The sequence below is a fragment of the Haemaphysalis longicornis genome, unplaced genomic scaffold (genome assembly GCF_048455015.1).
Source record: "Haemaphysalis longicornis isolate Haplotype H1 unplaced genomic scaffold, Haemaphysalis longicornis Haplotype H1 scaffold_9, whole genome shotgun sequence".
NCBI lineage: Eukaryota > Metazoa > Arthropoda > Arachnida > Ixodida > Ixodidae > Haemaphysalis > Haemaphysalis longicornis.
This window is the reverse complement of record NW_027526460.1, coordinates 105,281,208-105,301,737: the sequence shown is the minus strand read 5'-3', so window position 1 is coordinate 105,301,737 and position 20,530 is coordinate 105,281,208. Positions and strand designations below refer to the sequence as shown.

Genomic DNA, 20,530 nt, shown 5'->3' with positions numbered 1-20,530 from the left:
GGCAGAATTCTATAGAAAAGGTTTACGACAAGATAGTATCGATAACTCAAAGCGCATCAGGCCCAGGCTGTTATAAAGGAAGCACGTGTAGCAGTGCCACGTACCTAATGTAATTACAAAATCATAATAATAAAAAAATAATAATAATATTATTAATAATAATGATAATAATAATAATATTATTATTAATAATATTAATATTATCATAACAATATTTATTAGCCTCCACAAGAACGAGTGGGAGGTCATTGTTGTGACGCTAAAAACAATGCAAAAACACGCAAGACACCATGTACACACGTTACAAAGAAATAAAATAAAGCGATACAATTGCTTGCACAGAACGAAAATTACACATTGTGAGGTGCGAATACGTCTACAGCCTTTGACGTACACGCGGCATTACACTGCATAACATATGCAGTGTGATGTAGCGAGGCACGTGGTACCTGAGTAGTCACCGGTATAAATGCCAGCGCATGTGTAAACATTCAAGGAGAAATACACGAATATAATAAAGTTATCCGAAAGCGGGATGATATAAGATGGCTTACTCCGAGAAGAAGCAGCGCAGAAAGAGCATAATTGAGCGACGAGAGAATGACAAACGGGGAATAAAGAAAGAATGAAAGGATAGCTTTGATGACCATTTGTATTGAAGTGGCAGCATCGGAGTCCATCACAGACCACGAAGTCAACAATAAAAATGCCGAAGCTCATGGAAAGATAAACTCACGATCATTAAACAATAAATCGTCAAATATACCCAGGTATTCAGAGTACGAAATGTACGTTCACTGTAATCGGAACAAAGATACAATTTACGCAGACATTGAGGATTATCAAAGTATCATTCTTTCCATTTTTTTTCGGCCCATTGAGAAGAACAGGTTCTGGTAGCTCTACGCAAGGCAGTGTGCCATGAATAATTTTGAAGAAGTAGAGAAGATCTCCCTCATACTGCCTGGAGGTTAAAGACGCTAGTGTCAGCAGAGAAGACGATACGACTTTATAATAGTGGCGGCTAAGCGATGGCTAAACATTGGTATTAACTTTTAGGCAACTTTCCATAACTATGTGGTTTGTTTTACACGTGCTACTCAAAAGTGCGAACGCATACTCAAGCTGCGGACGACACATAGTTGTTTAGAACTCGACAAGGAAATTCGGCTTCGTCACAGCAACATTGTTTGTAGTATTAGGAATGGTATAGGCAATATACGACGGGTTTAAGTACACATCGTGCGTGCAGTACATAGAGCTAAATTAATTCAACGTACAGCATAAACGCGAGGAAACACGAAGGCACTCGACTAAAACATTGCAAAGGTTGCTAAATCAGGTTTACACTCTGTTTTAGCACGCCACACAATTTCATATGAGATTAACAGCTGAGTTGGTTGGTGTTAGTCAATCGTTAGCCCTAAAAATAGCTATTAGTCCGCACATATGTTGTTCTTTGGAGGCTAAAGGGCTACAAGCCGCTCCCATCGCCTCATTACGAGCTCTTGTCTTCCTTGTATCTAATTATTAAACCGAGGCTTTCTATGGCTCACCCGAAGGGAAATCCCGCAGGCCTGTATACGTTGAAAATTTATCCTGCACAACCCGACAAATATGCGGGAAAAACAAAAACAGGTTTTGGAGGTGTTCGAACTTCGAAGTAAGAGGAGAGAAATTGGCTATGTGTATCACAGCGAGCAACTGCGTGAATCACAGCTTAAGCGACAAGTGCGGGTGGTGCGGGCTCAGCAGCGCCAACGTGGCAGTCGCAAACACCGGGTGCTGTTGCAGTCGAACCTCGCTATAGCGAACACTGACATAACGAATTAACGGATATACCGAACTAAATACCAAGTTTGGAAGTTTCCATTTTGTTATAAATAATGAAATCGAAACCTCAAGAGCCGCGCAATATCGGCTATAATAAAGAAACATTTGGTTTTCGCGAGGCTGAAAACTCAACAGCTAGCATAATAACAGAAAAAAATTAAAGAAAGTGTGAGAAAGAACTATTTTTAGTAGCTTGAAAAACTGCACAAAAAGAAAAGGCTCTTTACTGCATGGACACTGTGAAAAACTTAATTCCGCTATGACTGTTAAATGCCAACAGGTTAAGGCCACATCTGCCTTCAAGTAAATAAGAACGCCGGCCTGTTTTGCCCAACGAACCTTGTTATGTTGTAAAGAAATCTCACGTTCCGGTCTGTTTAGTTTAAAACATTACAAAGACACAGATAAGGATTAGCTCGTTTAGATTGCCGATTTGTTAGAACCAATTTTACCTCTACGGTTGCAATGAATATTGAATATAACGAACTAATTTACTGCCCCCGTACTACTTCCTTTACAACGAGGTTTGACTCCGCGTCATACGTAAAACACAAGCCGCTTGTCACACCTTCCTTGGTTAACCAAGTGTACGGAATGCAATGGCGCATTTTTTACGCACCCTTAAAGGCGTTAAAAAATAAAAAATAAACGTTTACGCACATAAACACGCGCCTACGAACAGTTCACCGTCCGACATAAACATAGACAGGCAACTCCATGCACGATCAAATGGCTTTTTAACAACGCGATGGCGCGAAGCCGAGCGAAACTCTTAAAATGCGAGGAAACTCTTGAGAATCAACTGTTATTAAAAGCCGCGCAAAAACCTTAAAAGCCTACCAAGCGATGGAAACAGTTGCACAGCGAGTGCCTGTTGACGGCGCATGAAGTGCTCAAGTTGGTTGAGCAATCTAGTTGTCACCGATGTTGTTCTTAACAGATGCGTGCACACGCGGGCTGTCGGCAGGTCGGTGCCACCTTAATCCCACTCTTCACGGGTCGGCAAATGTTATGTCTGTAGTATGGCGACGACACGTGCCGCTGCGTGCTTTCGAGGGGCCGCTTCTGTGAGCTGAGCCTGGCAGTTAATTAACTTCGGCCGCAACGAGTGTCGCGGGACGCGGCCAGCTTCGACATGGCATTTTGGCAGCGTGGCCTGTGCGGAAGCCTTCGTCTCTGCGTTCCGTTACTGGGCTGCTGTTTTCCCTGCTATCGTTGACGGCCTCCGCAAGTCAAACAACAATAAAAGGCTGTCGGAACACTTTTGGTTAGTTACTGAAATAGTTGGGCGATAAATAAACGCACGCAAACCTTGAATTACTTTTGGCCGCGCAAAACATTGGCTTGCCGGATCACTAACGCGCTTTGGTGCATTAATCTTTACTGTGTTCATTTTAAACTTTAAATGAAAATGACTTTTGCATGGTGAATCGTTTACGCACAGCGTGAGTTGAAAGTTTTGTTATCCTCGCTTTATCAATTCTGTTTAATTTAACGAGCTATTTTAGTCCTCTTGTTGATGGAAACGCTTTATAAAAAAATTACGTTAGCATCAGGCACGTGGCGTGCCTGATTTCATTGCTGTGCATTGTGGGTAGGCTTATATCTACTTGTTTTCTTTCATTATGTACTGAAACTAAGTATTACTTCAGCTGCACAAACACTGCCTTGTCTGGCTCTTTTACGACCAACAATGTAACAGGTCTCTTTCATCTTAACCTCCTAGGAGATAAAGCTTCCATTATCCTTCCCCCTTACGGGTTACGCAAAGTGGACGTTCGTCAAACGATAATCGCTGGGTGTGCCCACAGAAAACATGGTGATCGTGAGCCATCAGCTCCAGAAGTCAACAAAACAATATTAAGCAGCATGGCGATGACAACGCACAAATCTTCTATCGACACCACACCCCTGTAGTGCAGTTCGTAGGGTGTGATGCATCATCCACGCTCCCGTTTCGAGCTTCTTAACATTTGTGCCGTCCACCGCAAAGCTGAGACAAAGATTGGCAGGTTAGGTTTATGTGAGGTCTGTACACCATTATTGATGTCACCTGGATATTTTACTCGCGCAATAGCCGCGCTGGGCAAAATTATTCGCAAAAAACAAGCCTACGAGGGAAGTACTGTGTCGAAGTTTTTGAACGCTTGCGTTCCCTATTATTTCTAAAATTTACTACGTTAATTTAATGGGTCACTTTCTCCTTTGCATGAGGAAGTAAAAGAACGCTGCAAATATGAATGCTTTTGAAAATAGGAAATAAATTAGCTTTTAGTCTTATGTAGTTAAATTTGGTTGGTAAGAGAATTTATCGTTATACCGTGCATTCGGGTAATTACAGGTTCTGTAATTAGGTTCTTCCCTGCGTATTCTGGGCCCCCGCGTACGCAGAGCTATACTTGTGGGCCAGTTGCCGAAGATTTTCCAATTTAATTTCTTCGACCAGCATTTGCGAAATTTATAACGAACCGTATTAGTCGATGTTAACCTAGGACTCAAAATAGCCATACTAGACACTCTAACCAGGAACCTATATATCGACCAAAACATGTCTCGTCTTTATTGTATCCTTCCAGCTTATCAGTCGCGATTTCACGTGGCGTCTTGAAGCGGGCAGCACTTTCACAAGCACATAAAACGCAAAAAAGTTCGCTAATGGTTGAAATAATTTCACACTCATGAAGAATACTACATCGGGTACATTTGCTCTGACACAGAGCTGTGTGTATTGAAATAGCACCAATGGCCGGTGTTTCTCTTAGCTAATGTAACATGCAAACCCATTCGAAAACTTGACCGAACCCTCGCTCGCATTTTAAGTAAGGCGTACACGATGTTATTATAGAGTAGAGGCTCTAGAAGCGCCAGAAATCTTTACAGTGGAGGGCAACGTATCGAGATTGACAGGACCTACTCCATAGTGCAGCACGGAAACAAACACACCGAGGCGTAACACTCACAACAAAAAACGAAAGGGCCCGTTTAAGTTAACTGCTTTTAACAAGGTAACAAATTAGCACGAACTCTCAAACAATGCAGTTCACTCTTCAAAACAACCTTTATTTTAAGTTGAAAGAGCTCTAGTGCTGAAAATGTGACACAAGAATACATAGTCTGGTCGAGGCAAACTGACGGCACATCTTGCGGGCAAGATAAAGTATATCAACACGATAAAAAAAATTGTGGGCACATCCGGCAACCGCATCAATGAGGAGAGCAACACACCTAGGAAGTGGCTCAGTTTAATTGATAATAAACACGGCTACAATATAAGAGGCGGCGGAACCAGCCTAGCCTAGACCCTTGCAAGCTCTTGGCGAAAAAAAAGAAAAGACGCGATACAGCAAAACCTGGGAGGAGGCTGTTTTTATTGCGCCGTGTTGCCACAGCAGAACGCTCCACCGAGTTTGTTATTCTTAAAGCCCGGCTGCCGGCATTAGAGAAGCGTTGGTGATAGTCTGCATCCGGTCAGCCTGTTTTCTGTCTCCCCCTTTATATTTATTGTTTGTTCCTTGTCGGAACAGTGCGCCACAGCCACTCGCTCATTTTATTTGTAGTCCTGGCACTCGAGTAAACGATCCCCTTAGCCGCTTTCTTGCTGCTTTTCTTTCGCGCGGCTCTCTGCTTTTCTCATAGCGTTCGCAACAGGAGCCGGTATAGCTGTTTTCCTAATGAGTGCGGCTTGGATCCCAAAAAGCATACTTGTTACACAAGGGTTAAGCTTGGGACACAGAGAAAACGAAGTTAGGCACGTTCTTTCTGTGTTCGCGGGCTCACGGCTCTAGCGGATATAACGCCGGCTTCTTCGCTTTATATCCGCCGCGGTGGCTCTGTGACTCAGGCGTTGTGCTGGTGAGCAAGATGACGCGGTTTCGATTCCCAGCCGTGGCGGCCGCTTTTCTGTTGGAGCCGAAAAGCAAAAACGCCCGTGTGTAGACGAGATTTAGGCGCGCGTTAAAGATCCCCAGGCGATCAAAACAATCCGGAGCCCTCCACTACGGCGCACCTCATCACATGCGTTGCGTTGGCGCGTTAAACCCCAAAACCAATCAATTCTTTACGTTTATATTGAATGGCCTATGTTTCATGTTAAATTCTGAGCAAAGCGCCAGCTTAACTCCGAAGTTCCCAAGTATTTCTTAGCCATCAGAGATTGAATATCTGATATCCTACTCTAATTAGTAATTATGCATGAGGGCTCGGCGCCACCATGTGAGAAATCTGGCAACAGCATGAGAGGTGTCAGCGTACGTGAGAGCACATAATTATTTGGCGTGTACTGTAGAAAGTGCACCTTAAAGAGTGCCGGGTACTGCAGTGTAAACCCATTTTCGAAACAAACAACCGTGTTGTTTAGGCACAGGGGCAAAACACAAAGGCAGATTATGGAAGCTTGGAATATTAGCCGGGGGGGGGGGGGGGGTAGTTTATGTGCGTGAGTCATCCTTCAATCAGTCTGCAAGACGCAGAGTTGGCGTTTCTGGGACGACAGGTGCGGTGACAGCACAATATAGGTTGCATTTTCTATGCCCGAGGTGATTTCTTTTGATAATCTCTATATAACGTCTTAATCAGTTGGGTTGTGTCGGCTAGTTGCCCTATATATTTCTGTTGCTTAATAAATGTTGTCAGTTGCTAGTAGCGGGTCAAACTGTCTATTTATTTTCTTTGTCAACGTCTTTCCGCGCCTGTCCTCAAGATAAATCAAAACCAACTCACACTACTTTCTATCCTTTTCTCTGTAACTGCCATAAAAAAGCTCACAGCTTTCAAGGATGCCTAACCTTTGAAGTCAATCCAACTTGTACAAAGCTTATAGTATCGCGTTTTTACTGAACCTAAGCACTTAACTGCTTTAAATGAGAAGGGCTTAAGGTGTGCGTAGCAAGAAATCACCGATGTAGTGTAACAAAACAAGTACAAAAGGTAAGCTTTGCTATCATCCGCTGCTACCAAAATCATGCTTTGCAGCCTACGAGTTGGGATTGAGGTCCTTTTGTGCACGTTATCGTGTGCTGTCTACATGGCAGACGATAATACGCACACCAGCGTCGTCTGCTGTATCGCAATGAGAGAATACCGGCAAAGAACATGGCTAGTAATGCTCTATGCGAAAATAGATATGGCAATGGTCTCAATATATTGGAGAGTTTTCTGCCGTGAGCACTGTAAAAATATAATTACAGTTATTATGTACTATTCCGCATGCTTGCGGTGATGTCACCTCAGACCGAACATAGGACAACAGCATCACAAGATTTCTCTCTACTCGGCCTTATAGCCCACATAATCGAATCGTGAAGTGAAGTCTGCATGATGATTATTGTGTGAGTAGCGCCATTACTTCAAAGGAAATTAGTCAAGTTTAGGGAACTTCGCTCTTTTGCACGACACAACAAAAGGGGAGAACCACAGTTTACAGCGTACTCAGCCGCCCATAACTGGAGCGGGTTATCTTTTTCGTTTTTTCCGCTGTATTGTTCGGCAGGGCGGTATATCTTGTACAAATTCTGCAGACTGGGCAAGCGAACATTGACGCAAAATTACCCTTTTTATTCCCTGCGGCTCCTAAAGGGTAAATACGAAAGCCTTCCTACGTTCGCCTGAAAACCCTCCAAGGTTCAAGCATGGCTTTCTCTGTGTATCCGAGCACCCGCGCAAGCGGCTACTGATGCTGCCTAGCAACGCCCAGTACAGAAACGAGCATTTCGGGTCATTATTGTCTGGAGACGTAATGGTGCGGACAAGTGTTTGATAGGTCGCATGTGTAACGGGGGCGTCCTGCACGCGCTTGTCGTAACGAGGCTTCTTCAGGGCTCGTTAAGGCAGCACATCTCTTTATAAGCAACCTGTAGAAGTGCGGAACGACGCCTGCACGCAGGCTCCCACAACTGCTCTCTCATACAGACACATATACTTATACATGGTTGAACAGATGTTAAATTGTGACTGAACAAACATTTTGTAACGAAAGATCCACGTGTGCGATCTAATATATCACAAAGTACACATAGGTACGCAAATAATTGTTAGACAAGCGTGCCTCACAGTCAGAGTAAAATATTTTCAGAAATAAAGTATATAGCCTACAGAAAAAATCAAGAGTTATGAAGAAGGGTGGGTTTAAAAAGGTACTTTGGCGAGAAATGGCATAATCCCCAAAAAAGTGAATCGTCGTCCCAGAGAAGAAGTGCTTTATTTTAGCGGAAAATTCCCGCACAAATGTTTAGATGGGCCATTAGATAAAAAATGTATCTACATCAGCCAATCAAAATCTTTTATAAAATATTTCAGATAGAATAAAAATTTCTAAATTTTGTAGAGTTGCGCGTTCAGTAAAACTGGCCTTAAGACATCATTGTCGTTGTTTATTGTTTAAATCAGACGTGTAGTTACAGCCATTCCAAGTTTACTGGTAGAAAGGACATTGCACCGAAAAATTCAGCCAGAAGACAAAGAGTTGATAGTATATAAGGAGATAGAACTAGTAGTTTATGCGAAAGCTTGAGACTTTGGTACTTTTAATAAAACGCTCTGTTCCCGAAGGAACAGTAAGGTCGGCAAATGATCTACAGGCTCAGAAATTACGCTTCAGAATGCATGAAAATTGTAATAATATATTCTACTTGGTCAGCTACTGAAATTTCATCGTGAGAGCAGTCTCCATGATAATTACTTTAAATTTCATTTTGAACGTGGTTAATTATTAGCCAAGTTTCGTCCGTATAGTTTTTTATTCCACTAATTAAAAAAAAGCTGACCTCAATTGCAACTGTTTTATGAACACAAGTCTTTTACTCACCTTTATTAGGTGTGCATTGTTACAATATTTGTGCTCCGTCTGCTCTGTTTCAGCAAAAAGTTATAAGAAATTGCAAGCAATATACACTTTACTGTTTATTGCTGCGACCTTTGTTTTGTATGAAATTTTTCAGGGATTGTTCTCTCTTGCTAATCACCTGGCAAGCACACGTTTTGACCCCAAATATTTCCGTAGGTGTAGGGTAGTTAATTACTCAATGTAGCGAGAACCACTTCACTTATAATAAATTTAGAAAGGTTTGGGTTTTTTTTTGTGCGGCAGATACAAAAACGGTCTCGCTAAAAGTGGTGCCATCTAGCGGGACATGCATGCAGGCAGGCTGACACAAAAAGAGAGAAGCGACCGATATCAGCTGACGTCTAGGTCGTCAAGGAAACGGAAATTAAAACCACTTAGCCGTTTAAAGCGTTAAGTTAGCAAATACTCTTCCATGGCTGTACCGTGCCGTCGAAAATACTGTCCAATAAAGTACCGTTCCCTCGCTTTATACTGTCCAATTATGACCGTGCCGACAGTGTTAAAACAATAAAATCTTCTATGTGCCTTCGGCAGTTGTCCTTACGCCAGAAACTGTTTCGTCTATGCCTTTTTCAAAAAGTGTATTATCACCCTTCATTGAGAGAGCAACTAATTACTGTAACGTTCTCCTTTATTGGGTCGAGTTCACTAAGTAGACAAACAACAGTTCGGATCTCGTCCTTTCACCTCCTCTCATTCCTCCTTTTCTGGCTGCTGCCCGGCTCTCCGTCGACCGCCTCCTCTTCCTGTTACACAGGCCGCCCCTCTGTTGTCAACCCTCCTGGGTTGATACGGCACTACGTTGCACATAGACGCAGTTTCCACGATGTTATTAGGTCCATTGTAGCATATGTACTTCAAAATTCCTTGTTTGCGAGCAGTCTTCACAACCATGTAGGGCCCTGAAAAAGGAGCCTTTGAACCCTGCAGGCCTTTCCGGACAAGGTCATAATCCCCAACGTTAATTTTCGTAACCTTGCCCGTGTGAAGACGGTCGTAATGCTCCTTCATTGCGATCCGGTACCTTTCATTTTCCCTCTCGGACCTTTCTTATTCACGGAGTACTATTGAATCGGTAATCCTCAGGAGGTGATCGGCATGCAGCCACTCAAATTTCGCATGATATGCTAAGTATGGACTGCACCCTCAAGCTTCTGTGTGCGAGTGGTTGTGGTGTGCAACCGCGGCTTCTAGAGCACAATTCCAGCCCCCTTTGAAATCTGGACAGAGGGAAATGAACTGCTTGATGTCACGTATAGCTCTCTCAGCTAATCCGTTGGTTTCAGGGTGGTACGGCGCTGGGTAACACACCTTCACATTGCGCTAGAGAGCCCAATTCTTCAACTGCTCGCTCCTAAAGGCTGGTCAGTTGTCGGCCACAATTGTTTTGGTGTCTTTAAATTAATCCCGGTTCAAGAGAGAGATGACGCTCCTTGCATCTTCCTTTCCGGCTTTACAAGCGACCATTCGCGTGCGCTCATCAACTGCTAGTAGGAACGCTTGCGTGCTGCCTCTTCCTTCGCCTTTATTTCTGAGCTCCGCGAAATCAAGGTGGATCGTTGCGAATGGTTCTTTGGAATGTTCTGCGATGATCATGACACTACCTCTGGGCTTGAACTTGGCCTTGCAGATTTGACACTGGTGCAGGTCCGTACGTATTCAGATATGTCTTGCTTCATGGTGTTCCAATGAAATCTTTGCTTTATTTTCCAGTATGTGCGCCAAAATCCGTCATGTCCGCCAGAGTGAGGTGAATCATGGTAAAGAGCCAAGATTTTTGGTACACTAGACTTCGGTACCTGTAAGCGACCATCTTTAAGCGACATCGCCTCTGTGCCGCCCCGTAAGACCGCGCTCACGTGGTGATCATCACGTGGGGCAGTTATGTGGAGTTGTGACATGGCATCGGCGTCCGGTAGCTTGTCCCCTGGTCTGTGAGCAATGTCAAATGCGAACTGCTGCAGTTCACTGACCCACCTGGCCAGCTGCCCTTTTGGATGGGACAAATTCAGTATATGGGTCAAGGCTTGATTGTCTGTGAATAATCTGAAGCGTCGGCCCTCCGAGTACGTTCGAAAGTAACGTAGCGCCATCACTACCGCCAGGGCCTCTTTTTCGGTCGTAGAATAATTAATCTCTGCCTTGGTAAATGTGTAATAATAATAACCTATGTCCCTGAGCTGTCTTTTCGGTTTTTCGGTGATTCCTTTTCATCTCTTTGGTACAAAATTGCACCAGCTCCGTAATGCGATGCATCTGTGGTCAGGTCAAATGGTTTGGTGAGATCTGGGAGCATCAACACTGGATCCGACGATATTGTCTTTGTAAGCTCCTGTAATGCGCTGTCGCATTCCTTGGTCCATTCAAAGGGAACATCTTTCTGCGTCAATGCTGTGAGGCATTTCGGATTAGTGGCGTAATCCTTGATGAATGCCCTGAAGTGGCTGGCGAGTCCTAGGAAGACGCGTAGAGGATGCACGTCGTGGGGCTTGTATAGCTGTAAAACTCGCTTGACGAATTCCTCTTTCGTGCTTTTCGTCTTGCCATCAAAAACTCTTCCCATAAAGACAACATAATTTTTAAAAAACTCACTCTTCTTGAAATTAATCTTCAGTTTAGCTTTACTAAGGGCGTCTAGCACCTGTGAGAGGTGTGATATGTGCTCATCTCTGCTCCTGGAATAGATTATTATATCGTCGACCTACACTCCACAAAATTGTCCAGTGAACTCTTGTAGGATGGTGTCCATCATTTTATGGAACAATGCTCCAGAATTCTTCCACCCGAAAGGGAGTCTGTTGTACTCATATGTACCAAAAGGAGTCACGAATGCAGTGAAGTGCTTGTATTCCTCCTGAAGTGGTACTTGCCAATAACCTTTGCACAGATCGACTCGAGAGAACTAACAGCAACCGCCGGTTTCATTGATGATGTCGTCTATTCTTGGCATTGGGTACGGTAACAGGTGAGTCTGGCGATTCACAAGCCTGTAGCCTGTGCACAGTCTATATGTACCATCGTTCTTTAGAGCCGTCGTTATAGGTAACGCAAATGTCGATACGGATGGTCGGATGATACGATACTCCAGCAGACTTTGCAGTTCAGTTTCTAACCGCCTCTTTTTTTCGTAGGACATGCCATATGCTTTTTTTCGTACAGTAGTAACATCGCGCAGTTGAAAGGGCACTTCCATGACTGTTGCGGCTGGCGGATAAGTGCCTACACACAAAAGTTCGGGATATTGTGAACAGACGTTCTCGCTATGCGTGACCAGCCTGATGGACGGCTTCGTCTGCGCGCATATCGTCTCAGTGGGGTGGTCAACCAGCACCTCATCCTTCCAAGAAAGGATGAGGCTCAATCTCTTCATGTCAGGACGGGCTAGGATGAAATTAAATTTCGAGTCTATTAGTAAGGCTTCTACGAGCACTTCACTTCCCTGGTACTCGACTTCGACGCGTCTAGATTTATCAAGCACCCTAGCAGTCTCATCGTAGCCATGTACCTGGAAAACTCTAACAGGAAATATGTCATCTGGCGAGGCACTTCCTGTACTCATGATGCTCACTGATGCTCCGGTGTCCACTAAAACGTTTTCTAGTCGTCCGCTGACATACATTGGGGCATACAGCAAATTGAATTCAGATGTATTTAACTACACAGTCTTGCTTGGGGTGTTTGGGTTGGACCGATCACCCTCTTTTATCCGTTTTTTTGGCTGATGAGCACCACGAGGAGTGCGAACCGATAGTATGGCATTCCGAGCAGTGTCGTACTGTCGGGGTTGGCCTATTGGTGGCAGAAAGTCCACGCAGACGTCCCTCAGCGCATGGAGGAGTTCTTCCGCTTTGGTAGGAGCCCTTGGAAGAACCTGGCGTTGAACGGCTTTCGTCCTACCATGGATAATGAGTGGTACAATGGACGACTCTAGGATATTAAGATCGGCAACCTTCACGAGTCTTCGCTTCTCGTAGAAGTAATCCACCAACTTCTACTCCTTGTGTTTGAAGAAAATGACCTGATCCCAACGCTCAACGGGGTTCAAGTCGAATGCGCGGATGAAGCTGGCTCGCCAGTCGGCCCAGGGCTTGCAGCGTTCCCTGCCATCCGTTATTCATACCACTTCTTCGTGTTCCCCGAAAGGTATACTCGTAGGTTATTTATCCGATCAAAGTCTGTTATCCAGTGATTGTTGGAGCAGGCGTATTCGTAGAACTGAATCCATGCCGCTGGATTGAAGTGGTACCATCACAACAATCATGTTTAACTCCCTGCCTGTACCTGTACCAATCACGATACGATTCTGTGAAAGACATAAATTGCTCTTGCTGCTGAAATTGTTTTTTTTTGCAAACGCAAAATGTGTTCCATGATATGCGTGAGTCCCTCTGGATCGTTTGACCTTGCGTTCACTGATTCACTGGGCTTAAGCACCCAAGCTTGAAAATCAGCGGCGCACATGTTCACCTTGATGTCACTCTTCAATGCTAACTCGTCTAGTGTCAGTTAAGCTTTCGTGGCAAGGAAAGATATGAAGTCAGGTGTGCTGACCTTTTCTGGCAGGATCACGGTCGCATTATCCCCGTCCTCTTGGTAACCGTTGACCACCAGACGACCATCTTCACGCTGGGTCAGCTTGAACAACACCCACATTGTCCGGAATAGTAACGTTCCCCTTTATTGGGTAGAGTTAACTAAGTAGACAAACAACAATTCAGTTCTCGTCCTTTCACCTCCTCTGCTTCCTCCTCCCCTGGCTGCTGCCCGGCTCTCCGTTGACCTCTTCCTCTTCCTGTTACAATTACATTGCCCAGTTATAGTTCGTTGGGCGTGGACAATCTTAAGAAAGTTGGATATACATTTTGTCAGACCAATGCATTTCATCACGCATTCATACCTAATACCTCTACAGAATGGAATCACCTCCCATCAGAGATCGTATCCATTTCCGATCATTCTCTTTTTCCCCAGACATATTCGGCATTAGGGCAAGGCGATAATCAAGTGTGATTATGGGAAACGCGGTTACCATTTTCTTTCTTTTTTTTAACATATGTAATTCACGTTTGTTGGTCAGTTCCTTTATGATTACTGTGTATTTAGTCAGAGTTTTTTGTATTTATGCGTAGAGTGAGTTGTTATTTTGATGGTTTGCTTTGTTTCGTATTTCACAGCCAAATAATGGTGTTTTACTTTGCCTTGAGATTTCAAATAACTATGTATTGTTTTGCCCACTCCCCTATATAATGTCTTCGCGCGTGAGGATATATGAAATAAATAAATAAATAAATAAATAAATAAATAAATAAATAAATAAATAAATAAATAAATAAATAAATAAATAAATAAGTTGCACCTGTTGCACACTCGACAACACCATAAAGGCGCGAACGCCACCATATAGCATCTACTGAAAGCCGCTACTCGAGCACACGTGCCAGTCTTGTTAAAAGCCTAGTCGATAATGCGGGCGGGAACGAAGGCAGCGCGCTCGATATGTAAATACGCTCGTATCGCCGTCTACAAGCTGCGCCGTGGCACTACGTGCCACGCATGTGTAGCCGACCTGTCGGTGCCGTGATACGGCACCAGCGACCTTTGCATTTTAGTGGGATCAACTGCATATACACAAAAGCACAAGTTGGAGGTGGCCGTTTAGCTGAAGCATCTGATAATGGCTCCACAGGTTATCGTTGATGATGATGATGGTTGAATTTTTATGGCGCAAAGCCAAGTGGGGCAAAGAGCGACAAATAAGTGGGTATGGATGAGGGTCACACACCGGTAATCGTACAAGTCGTGTATAAATTACCTGGAGTAATTTCAATAGTTTGCAGTCTGATGTGAAGACCAAGACATGGCTGATATAGCTCAAGTAAACCTCCATTCCGAACATCTTCCCGCCGGCATAAAATTTTATATAATGAGTTTGCAATAATAATGGTCAGAGCCGTGTTCCTGGTAAGCAGAAAATTCTAATACCAGACATATCGTAGTGACGAGGGGAGTTTGAAGATGCTTTGGATGGAATACACCAATTCTTGGCCATGAAAAACATTAGTGGAATGCGGAGAACGCAAACGGCATTGCGGAACGCTATCATTGGTATTGTTAGCACTTTGTAGCAAGTAGTCTTTAAGTACACCGTGACAGCTCTCGAGGATGATGCGTCACACGAGCGGGCTTGCTTCCCTTATCCTGAAGACATCGTTTACGACTATTGTCCCGAAGATTTCCGAGGCTTCTTATGTGCGCCAGCGCAAAGGTGCACGTATCCGCAATGCACTGTCCACGGAAAACATTATAAAAATCTACAATGGATAATCCACAACGGACGAAAACAAGCTGGCCTCTTCGGTCGGGTGTACTAAGACCAGATCAAAGGAGCCTCGAGAGGCGGGGAGAGCGCAGAGCTCTTTTAGTGCGCCAAGTGATATGACGCGTTATTACCGCAGCCAGAGCCAGAGTGGTGTGCTGGTCACCTATCCCAGTAAAGTAGCCCAGGCTCATGGGTAACTGGATTCAGGCCAACCCACCCCGCTGTGTGCCGGCTCAACCACGACCGTTTTCACAAATAGAAGTTTGTCATCTCTCTCCTTATCACTCCGATTGCGGGGTATGGTTTCAGAGGTGTATGTATGAATACACCACAGAAGGGCGGCGCTATAGTTGAAGAGACGCTAAAAAGCCCTCCATTGATTCCATCTCCCTGCAATGCCTTTGCAGGCCGTAACTGATGTATTCCGTTCATTTCGATTTGACGGGGCCAGAGCAGCGCAGGGCAGTAGCGGTTGGAGGTCAATGGAACAGGCGTTCGTGTTGCAGTTCGCCTGGGTAGTCTGTTGACGGTGACTATGAGTAATAACACACCTGCCGTACAACTAAACGCTGCGATCGACCGCCGTGTTTGACTAGTTGTATGTGCTCAACGGGCAGCTACAGGTGGCGCTTGCATTATTTATGTGCCCTGATGCAGAATATTTTTTCGGTGTCACCGTACGTTTTTATGTTGGCGCTTTTATAATAATCTGATGCTGCTGCCTTTGTTAACCGAGAGCTGTGCGTGCTCATTGGGACAGTTATGTTCAAGTTCTTTCTGACTGAAGTGGTTGCACTTTTCAGTGGTCGTCAAACATGTGCGGCTCGGTGTAATATGCATATCATCAGGAACAGGGCCATTTCTTGCTGGAGAGAAAGCTATATCACTCAATGTACAAAGTCAGAAAATGCCTTGTTCTGTCGATCTGACCTTCAATCTGAGCCAAGGTCAAGCCAGGGCCACGTGCGGTTACGCATGGAAAGCGCCAAATCACTAGTTCGTCCCAGGAGGCGAAAGTAGGGAAATCGGATGAAAGGACAAAATAAAACCGCCTGTCATGAGATACTAACACCAGGAGGCATTGTCTTCATGTTCACTGCACGTTCACTCCTAGACCAGCGACTGCTCCCACCACCATCTGTGTTTTCCTAATACATTGGTACAATTGTGGGCGTGTTTAATGCGCGGTCTCTGCGCAAAAACGGAGATATTGCCCTGCAAACTTTGTTTCCCAGCGATCAACCACGGCAGATATTTTTGTAACATCGAAATACAAACTGCTTTTTTAGCTCTATCTTTGGTTCAAATGTGTGTTTGGAAGGTCGAGTTATTGACATACTTTATGAAGCAGCACCCTTATCTCCGGGAACATCCAGAAACATCATAAGATACTGCCCCCCCTCCCCCTCCAGCCTGCTCTTTTTCTCTGGGCCGCAAGCAAGCGAATCAGAAGCCTCCCCGGGGTCCAGATGAACATTGTTAACGAGACCCTTTCCGATATCGTCTTTCTTCAACTGCGCCTCTTTTTAAGTCGACCTAAGTGCCCTCCTTCTTAAACCCCGTCCAACTCTAATATTGTTTACGATTGTTCTCCTGTGGCCTTCTTTTATTGGCGAGGATAAAGTCATGTGCGCAACCTCTTCGATCCACAGCGCAGTGGGAAGGAGACCCGTTTGTTCAGCGTACGTGGTTCTTTTGTCGGACACAAACCCCGCTCCATTTAAGGGCGTTGCTGCGGAACCCACCAGATGCGGTTGCCAACCTGCCACATGTTTTAACGTCACTCTTACCTACTTATTTTGATCCCAAAATCGAAAACGTATCGATCAGCGCGCTGGTTTGAAGCGCAAAACTGTTTGGTTTAGGTATACTTCTGCTTCGCATCGATACACTCCGGCCTATTTTTTTCCGCGTTTTTCTCTGAACTTAGCTCGACTGAAAGCATTAGAACAGAAATGGACGGACGTCCATCAGCGAAAATCTTGAAGTACCAGCTGTCACGACCGGCGTATCTCAATTTTCCCCCTCCCGCAATACTTCTAGCCATTTCTTTCCATCGCCTTCATCTTCCCCCAAGAGCACGGATGGTTCGCATGTAGGTTGTATTAGAAGAGTAGAAAAAGTGCAAGTGCTCCGTCGAAACGTACACATCTCGGCAGACCGAGTAAGGCAGAACTCTTCGGTGGTTTTTTTTTTTGTTACTCTTGTTGTTCCAGGAATGTTGTGAAGGCGCCCAGCCACTTTTAGGCCGCCTTCATGGAGTTTCAGTGAAAGCAGGCTCTCTCGAATGCTTCTCACTCGGGGTTGTTCGTTGCATTACCCTGTTCCTCTCTTGCGGCTATTGGCGGCTCTCCGAAATGGCGGAAATGGTTTGAGTGCTTCTGCGGATCTTCAGCGTCGGGTTTCTTTGGCCCACAAAGCAACAAGGGTGGCTGTGGGCCACATACGGCGGTGCTTTTCTTTCGCGCACGTGGACCCCTTAATGCCTCTATAGATTATTAACCCCTCTACGCCGCTAAAGGAAAACAAAACCAGGGTGCAAGTTGTATAGGAGGTAATGCCTCCGTCGCGTGTTCCTCTTCGCTTTTTTGTTCTCTTGTTAGCATACTCAGATAAACTAATTTTGAGGTGCGCTTTAACCTTGGCGGTGAAGTTCTAAGCCTTTAAAAATTTTGAAAGGCCCCACTTCAGTTTTGAACCATACGGGGAGTCCTGTCATTTTGGGGGTGGAAATAAAAACATTTGTGTTCAAATGTATAACATATTGAATGAAAAAAAAAAGCAATTAGGAGCGCCGAATGGAATTGAAATAAGCAGCTGAATGCAGCAAGAACAATGTTTTAGCAGGTGCCTCAAAAAAAAAAAAAACTTACGGGTTAATTTTTGGCCTTTAGTGGTGATTGCAGGCATGAATTTCCAATGTGGTTTGCGCTGCATTAGTCTTAACTATAGCAGCAAAAAATCTGCACTTTAAAAGAAACGCTCCCGTCGCCAGGTGTTCAATTTCAGTATGGGTGTGGTAGCGCGCATATTTGTCACTACTATGTTCGAGGCGGATGAAAAAAAAAATGACGAATATTGGTCCGCATTTTTTAGTATAATATTCGGACGCCGGTGAAGCCCGCAAAGGAAAGCTTTAGCAACAGATTACATAAAAAAGAATCATCGAACTGCCCGTGGATTCCTGGAACTGCAGTAACAAATAACGATGGTCCGGTCATTTTTCGCCAATTCATAAAGTGAAGAGTGGTAATATTACCATGGTCATTTTGTAGGTGCTTTGGGAAGAAAGGTGGCGTGTAAGGCTATGTAAGTGATTAGTTAGGCAGCGTAATCACCTACGGTGTTCTTTTACTTGTTAAGCGAGGTCAGGCAATGATACGCAGAACAGCGTTAAAGCGGCGAAGGACTTGCACTGGCCTAGATTTTAGTATTTTTTTTCTTTGAGTAAAAAAGAGGCCTTTATCAACGTCTTTCTCAGCAATTGATAGAGCTTAGAGCAAAAACAGGCATTGTTCGCAATTAGGCACGCAAGAAAGGTTCTACTTAAAGAATAAGATTTTCCCTCTCTTACAGGTAACAAAAAAGCATTCCGTCATCCTGGTCTACACTGCCGGTTTTGCAATCTTTGCCTAAATAGTAAGTTCTGTCTGAGTACTGCGCTCGTTTGCATAACGCAGGTACGAACCTGTTTTTGTCATCCGTGTCCTCCCTCCCGCGAATCCTTAGTTTATGAACAAGACTAACTCGAGGTTATTATCAGCTATACAACAAGCACCCAGAAAAACCATTAAGCAGCTGTGAATATTATCCCTGAAATCGTCTGAATTGTGGTACTGACAGCCCATTCACACTTTCTTTTACGAAATCGAGGAGTACACTATGTACTATCTATGAGCTGTGTGCGCAGCCGATGTTCTTTAGATAACATTCTTTACATAACATTTTTGCCTGCTATAACATTCCCCCTTTTCTTGCCCTAACAGCACGGTTATTGATTCGTAAGAAATATAACACTCATACTGTTGCTAAAACCGCGGTAAGGCGAGTTTTACTAACAACGATATGCGATACTGCCGCGCTCTTCTTCTGAGTGGCTTCCTCGCAATGAGAAAGGGCCTGCGGCGCTGCAGCCTTTACAGGGTTCAGAGAGAGCAAGGCTGCGGAATACGTTTCTCGTTAGACTTCAGTACGGGGACCTAGAGAACTTGAACAATTATGCCCTTAATGTCACCTATTCAATACTGATCAAATTAAATGCACACTAAGAACGTTTACTAAACCATGCCTCAAATTGAGTAGCGGACCTTTCGAACTCAATGTGGTACAACGCAAATGGTCATTTCAAAGTACCGATTGGTAGACTGGGAATTTGTTACGGTTACTATTTAGCAAAAATAAATATAAATGGTCTACAACAACAAGCGTCTTACTCTATAGATATGTGCCGCTCTAAGTTCAGTTACAACTACTCGCCACGACACTCCTACAGCTTGCATACTTCTCCAGATTCGTCAGTCTCTAGATTTTGAAAAAAAAAAGACTAAAAAACAAAAAAAAATGAGCTTCACAGCGTCAACTTTGAAAGCAGCGCTACAATTTGAAGAAAACAAATCATATTAGATCCTAACCTTTCTTTGACTCTGTTTTTAGGCGAGTAATGAATCACAGGTTCTCGTGTACCCGCCAAGCAACTAATGCCGTCACGCGCAACTGTTTCCGAAGAAGCGCAACAAGACGCACTTTCCCCCCCACACTACCGGCGTTCCAACTTCGCGGCACCTCTAGCGCCCCCGTTCGGGTCCGGCCGCGGCCCGCGCGACGGATGCGCACGGCATACGAACGGCACCAACCTCTACGCTGCCACACAAAATCGGTCAGCCTCGCGCAACCAAGGAGTGTCACGACGCAGCGGGCGTCACCCTTCGAGCAGGAGCCGGGAGTGTCCCCGAGTACTTACAAATCTTTTTTGGGAAAATCCAAGTCGGCCACAGTCGACGCGCTCCAGAAAATCGCCCAGAGAACAAACCGTCGTCCAGAGAGACTCGCCATCTCGCCATACCAGACGGCCGCTTTTACTCTCGGAACCCGGCTCGCGCGCCGCACTCTCGACCACGGTGAACAGTGCCGAGGGTTGGCGGCTCCGTCTTCGGTAGCGCCGTGGTGCTGCCGATGCGGGCACTATCATCGACTGGGATAGCTATTTGGGCCCCGGGCGCCAGGGAGAAGCACGGGGCCGAAGCGTGGCGCCCCGGGAGGGAAATTCAAAACAGTTTAGTCTGATACTGCGGAGGAGAACCCTTCCTGTCAGTTCCGTCACAGCGAAGTGCAAGGGATCAGGCTGAGCTACCCGAGTTTCCCTAAGCCATGCTTAGACGTTCTATGCGAGGGCGTTATTTTAGCCTCGGTAATGAATGGAGCTGGCGGACCGAGAAATAAACACCTCTTGTTTTAGGTAGTGCAATATTCAAGGCACTCAGCAGTTCGTTTAACAGCCAGGTATTTGCGAGCCGGGCAGCAATTTTCCAGAATGTCAT

At 44.9% G+C, this 20,530-nt stretch overlaps 1 protein-coding gene across 1 annotated transcript in view; it reads right to left on the bottom strand.

Moving 5' to 3' along the window:
• Nucleotides 1-20,122, bottom strand: part of LOC144153087 (voltage-dependent calcium channel subunit alpha-2/delta-1-like) — a 219,802-nt gene extending 199,680 nt beyond the window's left edge. The window contains exon 1 of the mRNA XM_077684738.1: nt 19,954-20,122. Coding sequence (XP_077540864.1) covers nt 19,954-20,045 — 92 coding nt within the window. The 5' untranslated portion in view covers nt 20,046-20,122. The remainder of the gene's footprint in view (nt 1-19,953) is intronic.
• Nucleotides 20,123-20,530: the final 408 nt, after the last annotated feature.